Below are 11,931 nucleotides of genomic sequence, written 5' to 3'. Positions count from 1 at the left end.
GAAAGTTTAATTACCAAGATCCTATCAATCGAACGTTGCATGACCGAGTGGTCGAATCATGTAGTGAAACAGCCTAGTGTTATACTTATGTGTATAGCATAACTACTATCAGTTACGCGAATTTAGCTAACGCACGTATTGTACGTATACTGTATTTGAGTTACGTTGCATTGAAATAATACAGTGGACAGGTGCGTGGAATGATTTTCTTGCAATTGGATGTTTGTGTTAAATGTTAATGTAACCGAAGCCGGTTGGGAGATAAATACAGTTTGTAATCGAAAGGATTAAGACTTGAAATAAGCCAGTGTTCATCTACGATCTAATATTAATACGGATATGCTACTTTAATGCCTCCTGATCCTTGGGTCTCTAAACTAACTACACAGTTCAAAGCAGTATTCGTGATCATTAGCAGCCACTCTTTAGGCTAGGCCTAACCTCAAAACACAGGTTTGAGCAGATATCATGTTTGAGCCTTAGTTATGGTCCACTCATTTGACTTCTTCGCAATTTACCCATTTTCACAATGTTCAACTTTCCTAAGCTTATATTATCAGGCCAAGTCTTCTCAACAGTCGGCCAAATACAGTTTTCTAAGATATGTCAATTCATTATTTAGCACCATATATTTTAATACGAAATAAGCTGCACTATGCATTATCATTGCTTTCCTTGTTTGCAGAATCCTGTATGTATGCCACATATATGCCTTACATACTCTTGTGTTGTTTTGTCTTCATTGAGGCCTTAGTCAACTGGATTGGATCATCGCAAGATGCTACAGAAGACTTCACCATCAATATCATGAGGGGATATGAAATACAAATAGCAAATTTTGCATCCAACACCCTACTTGACATTGGTCTGGAGGAATCATGCCTAGTAAATGTGTGATGGGTAAGTTGTAATTGCAAGCACCTTTGGTGATGTTACATATTGAAATGGGACATATTTCAAAAGTTGTTCAAAGTTACTGCAAAATAGGAAATTTCACTGAGTACCATAATTGTTTGCAATCTTCCACTATGTCACCACTTGCATTAAGTAATAGTAATTTCACATGTATGTTCACATTCTTTACACTCTATGGATAAGGTCCACCACCCTCACTACCATAATTTAATATATTGTACTGTCGTTCATTGCCCTATAAGGACACTGACCTGTTAATGGATTCATCCTACAGTATATGGGTGTCACCACAATAACATCATAGTAGGCCTACATGACATTACGGTTCTTGAAGGAGCAGCCAACAATATAGATGATCATGGATCATCTAATTATATTGTCCTTATGTTTTAAGTGCTCTTGTTATGTACATGTGAGGTCACTACACTACTATTAGTCACAGAGGCCACACAAATAGTGTCCTCACATTTGACACTCTCTTCTATAGTACATTTGGGGACACTTTTGCCAGTCATAGTGTTCTGATATATTCTATTTTGACATTTTAAATTTCTTAGCTTTGGTACATTAGTGTCAGTCAAATTGCCCTAACTTACATTGTCATCCTGTTTGACAACAATTACATCCCTTAGCATTCCATTCCTCTAATCTGATTTGCCTAATACTCATTTAAGAAATTTACATGGTATTTTGATATTTACATGTACATTTCTTCCTTTTCTGTGCATTCCGGAATTTGCCTTGACACAGCAGCTTCTCAACAACTTTTAACATTTAACCATCATCTAATATCAGTATCAAGCCACTTCTGTATATCACCATTTCAAATGTTATATGTATGAAACTACTTGTGTACAAAAGTTGCTCCCCTTATGTACAATTTTCTTTGTTCATACACATTCTGACATTGTTGGACAAGGAATGAGATATATGAACTTGGGATGGTCAGCCAAGAGGTCCATTGAAGAATGAAATGTTTACGTAGGTGCTGCCCAATCAGTAGTTACAGAAGACATTTATATTCAACAATTGAAATAAAAATAGTGAAACGATTTCATATCCTTATGATACAACATGAGTAAACGGGCCCAGACAAGGGCTCAAATCCAGTCCAGTGGATCCAAAGTCCAGGACAAGTCCGAATCCAAACATCCCTAGGCCATGCATAATCCAAGTCCACATGAAAAAGGACTGTAGTCCTACAGCAGTGATAGATCAGTATGATTGGCGCGCAATCTCAACGCCAGAGTTGCAGATTTGATTGAAGTTTGTACAGAAGACTGTACAGACACCTTTAAAATCAGACAAAGTTTAGTAAGCATGTTAGTTTCAAACATAAATTTATCACAAAACAGGAGCTGACTACTGGCCTGAAAAATACCTAGCAAGTTGTTAATTTTCAAAACATATGTCAATTGTGCAGCTCGTTTTACTTTCCCAGTGTGCCAACAGATTTTGAGTTCAGTTTGAAAACATCCTTTATAACTTGACAGCAGGTGGAACCAGAAGAACCAACTACAGCTGGAAACCCCCAAGGAGATGGCCCATCAGGCACATCCAACTCATTTAGAAACCACGTAATAACATCCGGTGCCCCAGGAGTTCTTTTTTCTGTAATCAACGTAAGTGTCCTCATCTCATTGTTACTGTATATACTTAAACCTTTGGCAGATCTCATATTGGTAATATAGGTTTAACATATTGATTACTGTTTTGGTAATGGTCATTTATCATTTCAGTTCAACAGGGGTGTAACAGAGCTAGAAGAGAAGCTTGGACAGGTCTCATATTTTGGTACCGGTGTAGCACAATGATTAAGAAGAAGAAAGTTTAGGGCGGATGATGTTGAAGGTCCTCTCAACACCTGGGATTGCAAAAGCAAACTGTAAACATAATATTTCAAGACAGGGAAGCTTGAAAGGATGTCATGTTTAATATAGTGATGATTTGCATTAATACAACAATATTGCAACACCCAGACTACACTGAAGGCACTTCTTGAACTTCAGTTTGACATTGATATGTATTCACCAGCAAACTCATGACAGTGACGATGATTTTGACGTGACTTTACCTGTGATGGAGGATGACTTCATAACAGCCATTGGTGAAGATCTTCCAGATGTAAGTCAGCTGTATAAATTCCGACATCTTTAGAATATATCACAATTGTGGGTATTATAAATGATGTACTAAATATAAATTCAAATGAAATAAATTTGTCAACAAACATATACTTGTAACATTTATAGCTTCCTTGCATGTTTGGGGTAACATGTGGGCAGGGGCAGTAGATGAAGAATCTCTTACATGTCTAATATGACACTTTTGGACCTTTTCATGCATGGGTGTGTGGTCAATATGATTGAATGTTTTTCAGTTGCGGTATCGTTTCCAAAATTTCATGCATGGCCTACATAAAAACAACAATTAGAGTGCAATCCCTGATATATATACTTTATATACTATATACTTTAATTTGTAATTGTTGTATGCATGAAATATATAAATATTTATAGATATAAATAAGTATTAAACAAGTACATATTGAAAAAAATAACATTTGTGTAAATACAGGGAAATCTACAACATATAATAGCGTTTACCCAGGAAGGCATGTTGCGATCCCGTTCTTCAAGTTTGTCATCTTTGCCCGATGCTCATTCGAGTGAAGAACAAGAGAGAAGTTAATGAGTTAATATGGATATCATAGCATATTAATTAGTAAAAGAAGTCTATTCAAAATAGAGTTCAGCAATGGTGAAAATCTTTCACGAGCAGGGAAGCTCGGATGTCCTTGATATTTGGATGCACCATGTAAAGTAGAAGAAGCCTATTTCTTCAACGTGAAATGTGTAGGTTTACGGTCATTTGAAGTCTGAAAGAAGTCTGAAAGAAGTCTGAAAGAAGTCTGAAGCCGAATGGGCACCTTGCTAATTTCGTATGTGAATGAGTCATTGGAATTGAAAGAAGATTTTTTTGGTCATTGAAGGTCAGAAGTATTTATCATATTTCCAAGATTATGGCACATTGAGTAATTGACTTGAATGGTATTGCTTAGGAGCTCCTTAATCAAAGTCATCAGGGAAAAATACAATTTCTCACCAACTGTATGTGATATAGACTTCTTATTAATTTGGTATGAACATGTTGTTTGACATGCATGACTGCTGATTAAATTTTCATGAGGTGGCTGGGCAAATAAGATTTAGCTGAAAGTTTTTTATAATACTTCATGAAAGCCAACGTCAAATGGAAGGGAATTGACACATACTAATCCTACATTCACTCCAGTCCATACATCCCATTCACTTTCCAGCAAGTGTCTATTCACCTCAGTTTGAGATGCAATCGATGGAGTATCTTCAATCATGGCCCTGGTATAGCCTATGTTATTTTTATTGGGGGGGGGGGTTGCATGTATAGTAATGACTGCATGTGTGGGGCTTAAAATGAAAACTCAAAATATTGACAGTTTGTCCACAACACTGTGACATCGCAATCTTTATAGTGTACATGCAGTGCCAAAATACTTGAAATTTGTCACACACTGTGTAGTCTGAGTTTGCAGGGTGAGCAGTCATGAAAGTTGGTTCCTTACTTTTCCTCAATGATAGAACTAGAGTGTGTTGCACCAAAGAGTGGCATATATATCACAATTAATGCATTTTGTATTTCTGTGACCTTTGCTTTACAGGGATTGGAAAGCTGAGCTGCTGATTCTTCGGCACAGGTTTTGAGTGAAGCAGTACCAACTGCAAAGTATGTCAATCTGAACACAGATAGGATTATGGATTGTGCAACCAGAGCCTTCTCCCGGAAGTACTTGCAACCACTGCGCAAAATCAGTGTTAATGTTTGTGGATTACATCGACGTCAGTGAAGGAGTTTCTCCGTCTCTTGCTAAAGGAAGCACTGATGTGTCGTATCTCTATTAATGGAGGCACGCCAATTGGCACTGTCAGCACAAGGTAGTATTTCTATGTGTACACATTTGGAATCAAGCTTACCAACATTTATTGATGAATGTATGTTTGAACAGAAATGGATGTTTGTTTGTAGTATATGCAAATGGATGGTACTATTGCTGTATGCTTCCCATGAAAGCTTTCCACTCGATTCTCTGTCTATACAGTAATGTTTAAGCTATCAAGATACTCTAAATTGAAAGGTTTATCCAAATGCAAGTAATTTTAATAATTGCAATTTTTCTTCTATTTGCAATTGAAGAAAAACTACTAAATTTTAAAATCATTTGCCATAATGACATCACTCACCCTGCTGTTGCCATATGCATTCATAATTACTGAAAGTTGGAAAATTCATATCCCTGCAAATAAACATGCGATCAGGACGTGGTTTTCACCTGCTAGCACAGAAAATTTACCACTTTCTATGTAACAAGTCAACTTTGCAACCATAATATCATTTGAAGGAAATGTGGAAGAAAACTGATACTTCTATCGAAAAGGAACTAGGTGACAATTTCGAGACTTATGGGAATTGTAATGGATATGCAGCAAAGTGCATATGGATTGTGTCACGAGGGCCCATTGTAGCCTAACGCTAGTCACTGTTAGTGAGAAACCTAATGTTATAATATAGGAAGTATTTGGAATGGCCTACGTGACGAATCAATATTTGAGAAATTAGGTCGGTTTACCGTGTCAGAATGTTATTTATGTAATGAGCAATACCTGATTGTTGTGGTATATTCCTTATGATGACACGCTGATCTCGGTTTCCCTGAAACCCCCGTTGTACGATGTGCTCGCATCTTCGTGGTTTCTCTGGAATGTTCCGCGAGATATGCACTGGAACAGTTTCGCGAGTTGTTTACCACATGGACGGCCTATAGACTATTCGTGTGGAAGCTAGCACATTCCATAGCACCTGTGACCTATATTGTGATGACTGGAATGACGTCATGTTGTAACAAATGTTTTTGTATTTACTAAAGGACTTCCGGGAATGGAGAAACTGGGTCGAATTGTTACTCGGGTGTATCGAGAAAGATTGACATGATTCCTGACATGGCGAATTGTATAAAAACCGGCCCAAATCGGAAAAGTTTCAGTTTCTGAACGATTACAACCGACGACACATATTATACCATTCTACTATATATCGTCAGTGCTCAACTGCCAGTAGTTTCTGAGGGATTGGGGTATCGATACCAACATTGATTCTACACTTCCATTCACAAGTTTCAAGAGGACTTTGCTGTGAAACTACAGTTTTCCAGTTATTATTTCGGAGGTGAAGAATTTCTGTCTCCGTTGAGGAAGTTCGTTACGCCAGGCGTTGGTGGCTATAAAGCTGATTTTGAACCGGCTCTGGTGATAAGTCCGTCTTCTGTTTTGGAGCATCGCCGGAAATATGGTGACTGTTGTTTCTGGGATCGCGAGAAACTTCGTCGAGGCCCAGTGAATTTCGCGGTACAACGGACCGAGAATCGTCGTCGAGTCATGACGTTGGAAGAGACCAGCGTGTTTAAAGTGTATCCTATCTTGTTAAGTTTGTGAGTAATTTATATATTTCTAATTAGCACTTATTTTTGTTGGTTCAAACTCTATTGTTCAAAATAGTTTACGTTCTCATTCAAATTCTCTAGACTCGTCAATTTATCTGTGTCCCTTACAGAGAAGAACCCAGACTTGTGTCCCGTTAAAAATTACCCACAAAATTATCGGGACCTCTCGCATTCCAACGTAACAATTGCGTATTTCAAAAGGGAGTCGTGCACAAAGTTATTTAAAATATGTGTTGCATGCAACTATCTACCCTACTGTAAGTTCCTGCATGTGTATAATTTCATTGTAACCAGTTTTGCCGGATTCTCTACACATTTCAGCCATATCAAACAATACATATAGGGATACTGGTAAGTTCTTATCTGGACAAGAAGCCACAACTCTGCCATCCTTAGACGATGTTAATGATTAAGTCAAAGAACTATTGAAAAGGGTAAACTTAACTGCTTTTAATGAAGTGTTATTTTCCAAAAGCAGCCATTAAAGTTATGTATTGTCCCCAAATATGGTCGCCTTGCTCAAAATTCTTAAATTAGTAATACTAATCTCGAGGAAATATACCTCACTTGGACATTAGCCATCTTGTCTGTTCATCAAGAATGTCTGAGAACAATTTCGAGAGAAAAGACCTCCAGGAAAGCACTTAGTTGAAAACTTTGATGATTTAAGAGAAACCTTTGCAATGATGATGGCGTGCGTGTGCATTTGTGACGCCAAACTTGTAAGCACCATATCTCAAGGAGTAAAGGTTGCTTGAACTTCAAACCTGGTGTGTGTAGGAAACCCCTTGGTAAATAGATGATCCCTATACTTTTTTATGCAGATCAAATGTCATCTGGAGTCAACAGAGGTCCAAGTATGAAAACAATGTTTTTTCAAGGTACGTAATAAAACTAGTTAAATAATTTGGACCAAAGGTGACCATATTTGAATATCTGGCATCTTTGGGGCCAATACAGCATACCTTTCGAATTTGATTTGAATTCCCCTTAAAGGAAATAAACCTTCCTTATGGACGGTATTTAATGAAAGTAGCACCACGCAACTAACCCGTTTTGCCGCACAAATTAAGATTTAGCATGTATGTCAAATGCATGAGGAATTAATTACCAATGCTGCCTCATCCAAACCAACTGTATTGTGCTTGAACACTTTTAGCAGCTTAAACATACTATAAGTCGGGAATTTTACAGACCACTAAATACGGAAGCACTTATATTTTAGTGTAAACTATAGTACTAAGATAATGTTGTAATCTCCCAGTATAATAACATAATTTTGGTTTCTTTATAGATCATGGATGCTGCAACGGTAGAGCATGTGCGACAAGAGTTGATGAACGGACAGGATTTGCTTTCAATATTGGGCTCTGTTCGTCATGTGCAGTCACTGGCAGATCGTGATGTGATGGTGAAGGATGCAATGCACTTTTATCTGTTTGGAAGAAAGCAAAGCATTATACCAGTAGGTTACCAAGTTAATACATTTCATTGTTAGGGTTTTACAATAATTGTATTATTTGACTTCATTTAATTTGTGTGATCAGAAGAACATTTGGGATTTAATGGAATGATTACAAAAAGAAAGTGATGTGTTAAGAGAAAACAGAATAGAAGAAAAGTCATTGCATAATACACAAAGAGTGCCTAAAATATTTGCAACTAATGGTAAAATAAACTAGGATTCGGGTGCATTATAATTGACAATGTGCAGTCAGCATTCCTTTATGCAGTTAGCAATCATTGTTCCCTAATAACCAGAGGGAGGTTGCAATATTTGAATTTTGTTGGGAGGCAATAGACAAATGCGGTTTCGGAAGTCACGTGACTTGAATTGGGTGTTTACATTTTGTTTAATTTTCGCGGAACCGGTCGCCCTGCTTGCCGAACTGTGTTAGACAAATGCAATGGCGTCGAATTGTAGGTGTTGCAAACTTCATTTTGATTGCTGTATATGTTGGATAAGTAACGACCTTAATTTCACAAAATGTTTTTCAGAAGTACCTCAGTTCGTTCCCGCAACATGGGCCGATTGAATTTCCACAGCTGGTAAGGGTGATACCGGTAACAAAAGTTGGAAGTTTTTTAAAGAGGGCTACATCCATGATATTTACGTAGGCCTACGTGATTTAGGCCAAGCAAGTGGTAGTACTGTTACTAACGTTAAACCTAACGTAATTCGCGCAAGATGCCATAGGTCGATGAAGAAAAATGAAGAGCCTCATAACGTATATATCTCGTTCGAAAAGGGAAAAAATCGTGCAAAAGTAATCTCTAGACATTGCTCATGTAAAGTGGGGAGTGGTGGACATTGTAATCATGTGTTTGCCTTACTGTTTCAGCTTAATGATTTTTCATCATATGGAATTTGCGAAATACCTGTGGGTTCAACCTGTACAAGTAAACCACAGCAGTGGCATATACCTCGCTCTACAAACATTACGCCATTGCCAGTAATGGCTACTCATTTTGCAAATGCTGTAACTGATAAAAAGGACGATAGTAGGAAGAAGGACCCTGTTCGATGCAAACTCTATGATGCTCGAGGTTTCAATGTATCTGATGGACTGTCTGCTTCAGCGGTTGATGCCCGTGTTACATACTGTACCTTAAAAAGCTGGCGAAACCACCCCCTTTTTCATACCTTTTGATGGAACAAGATACACCAAAAAACATAAAAACAGTCTTTGGAAATGTACCCGTAGGCTCTTGCCTGTCATATCAACTCTTTGACTGTGCTAATCTCACAACACAATTTAAGCACTCGTTAGATTTCTTTCCAAATTTCAGTGATATTGATAACCAAATGTGTAAGTCATTTCCAAAATTACCTGCTGATGACTTAACTATACATTTTGATCTGGATTGTGTGTCCTGTGTTACACAAAAGGATTGGTTTAATGAAAATATATCCATTTCCATTGAGGATTCTCATGTACTTCAGAAAAGGACAGTCATGCAGTATAAGTCTGCTGAATGGCAGTCAGCACGTAAGAAAAGATTAACAGCGTCAAACTTTGGCAAAGTTCTTGCTCGAAAAAAATCTCCCACAGAAGCCATGTTCAAAGACATTTATGGTACAAAGGATTTGAGTAAGGTAGCTTCAATTCAACATGGATTGTCAAAAGAAAAGGAAGCCTTAAGTATTTACATTAAACAAATGAAAAAGAAAATTCCAAATTTGTGTCTTTCATTCCGGACTTGTTGTTAATCCCAAGCACCCACACCTACAGTAGGATGTACCCCTGATGGAAAGGTTTTTAACCCAGCTCTCAAGCCTTCTTTCGGATTACTTGAAATAAAGTGCCCAATGATGCAACGAGGAAAGAAGGTGGAGGAGATTGTGAAATCCCATGACTTTTATATTGAACTTAAAGACAACAGTGAGGAATACATTCTTAAACGTGAACACAAGTTTGGTTACTTTACCCAAGTGCAAGGTCAGATGGCCCTAACTGGTTTAAAATGGTGTGATTTCATTGTTTATTTGAGTGACAGTAATGAAATGATTGCTACAAGAGTTCCTTTTGATGAAGAATATTGGACTGTCATTGCTTTACCAAAGCTTAACTCATTCTTCATCCAAAGCATACCATTTTTGATGTCATAGCTTATAGGAATAGTCCCATTGATTTTTGTTTATACATATATGGTAAAGAACCTTTCAACTACACTATGTTGTACTGAGTTTCTCAAAGAATTGGATTTTGAAAGTTGGATAACAAACAAGAAACAGTCCAGATTTGATTTATTGTACCAAACATTGTCACTGGTATTACTGAATTAAACAAGTGGAACCGCCTAACCTTCCCAATAGCCCTTTCAACATGAATTCTGTGCATGGCAATTGTCTGTGTCCTAATTACATCCTCTTCTGAGAAACTTCCCTTTGCTCTCAAAAAGGTGGGGATATTGAGATTTAACCCCATTGCTTTCAATTCATTTTCAATATCAAAACCTTTGTCTGCCATAACTGCATCTCCTTTGTGTAGTTCCCCCATTTCTAAGTTTTTGTTTAAGAACTGATAAGAAACCAGATCTTTTTACAATTTCTTTGTCGCTTATGGACCCCTCATATAGCTGGGAAACAAAAATTATACCCCCTTTAGGATCAACACCAAGTAAACATTTTAATGTGGTGTGACTTTTGTAACTGTAAGTTTCACTTTGCTTTTGGAGTGAACTTGGCACTTCAATTTGTATCGGTTGCATCTATGATTACAACTGTATTAGGGTACTTCTGGACAAATTCTTGGGGTGAATTACTTAAAATTATATTGCGACCGGGCCATATCTTTAATGACCCAAGAATAACATACAAGTAATTAAACCAAGTTATCAGCTTTACTGATACACTACTTTCTGACAAATTGAATCTTTCAGCCAAATCCAAATTGCTGAGTCCCATTCGCAATTTCATCATAACCATCAACAACTCATCTTCAATCAAGATTTTTTTCCCTGGACGTTTTGTTGATTCCACTGTGAGAGATATACCTTCATTTAATTCTTCATCTTCAAAGAGTGATTCTGCATTTATTAATTTACTTCTTGCCTCTTTGGTGTCATAGTAAACTAAATTATTTCTATCTAAATTTGGGACTAAAAATGTAAGTGTTTCCTTAAACTGTGCATTTCTCCTCCTTTTTTTCTGTTGTGCTTTTAGTCAGCAAATGAGATACAGAGAAACTGTGTTGGCAAGGCAAGTCGAATTCCTCAAAATTGTAATCAGTCTGGATATTTCTTGACACAGAGGATGGTCTCTGGGGGTCAAGTAAATCACCCTCTCCTTCAGAAGCAGTGTCTGTTTCTTCGTCTTTATTTTCATGCCATACCTGTAATTTTCCTAACACTTGTCTTTCTGTACTTTCCCTCCCTGGCTCTGTCCAAATAAATTTTGAAGGTACAGCAGTTCTCTTCAACCTCTTCTTGCTTGCAAGTGGCTCGATGAAGTCATCTTCAGTAAAATGGCTTGAACATATTTTTGCATGTTTATTAACTCTGAAAAATTTGGGATCTCGTTTCATTTTTGTGATCCACAAATCTTTTCTTGTCTCGTAAAGGTAAACTATGAAAAGACAGATCTTGTTTGTCGGATGAGTTTGTACAACCACCAGCACAGCAAAAATGGGGCATTTTCCCTTGGTTTAGATTTTCGTTGACAAAGTTGTATGGTTTAAGTGCTCTACACAAGTAAAACCAAAAAAAAAGTAAATAAAAGATAATCAATTTCAAAATCAAAAATGGTGTGGGTGAGATGTACAATTTTTTGCTTATCTTTCTTTTTTCCCCTCTTTCCCAATAAAAATTGCAAGTCGCCTGCCACAAATTTGTATTCTGTAGTAAGCCTTGTATATACAAATTGTGTAAGCAATAAAGGTGGGAGTGGGCCGGCGCCTATGAAGTGTGTATACACAGGGGACGGATAAAGAACCTAGGCCCTAGTCTAGGCCTACGCATACATGAAAACCTTACTACGTTAT

At 37.3% G+C, this 11,931-nt stretch overlaps 1 protein-coding gene across 1 annotated transcript; it reads left to right on the top strand.

Annotated features, from left to right (window-relative positions):
• The first annotated feature begins 398 nt into the window (after window positions 1–398).
• Window positions 399–10,833, top strand: LOC139954725 (uncharacterized). The gene is made up of 8 exons (XM_071954641.1): window positions 399–900; window positions 2,950–3,039; window positions 4,613–4,886; window positions 5,876–6,436; window positions 7,273–7,329; window positions 7,743–7,913; window positions 8,791–9,040; window positions 9,667–10,833. The coding sequence occupies exons 6-8, from the start codon at window positions 7,746–7,748 to the stop codon at window positions 10,056–10,058; spliced, it is 810 nt and encodes a 269-aa protein (XP_071810742.1). The 5' UTR covers window positions 399–900; window positions 2,950–3,039; window positions 4,613–4,886; window positions 5,876–6,436; window positions 7,273–7,329; window positions 7,743–7,745; the 3' UTR covers window positions 10,059–10,833.
• Window positions 10,834–11,931: the final 1,098 nt, after the last annotated feature.

Source organism: Apostichopus japonicus, chromosome 17, assembly GCF_037975245.1.
Source record: "Apostichopus japonicus isolate 1M-3 chromosome 17, ASM3797524v1, whole genome shotgun sequence".
NCBI lineage: Eukaryota > Metazoa > Echinodermata > Holothuroidea > Aspidochirotida > Stichopodidae > Apostichopus > Apostichopus japonicus.
Note: the sequence above shows the minus strand (reverse complement) of the source record. Positions and strands in the feature narration are given on the sequence as shown.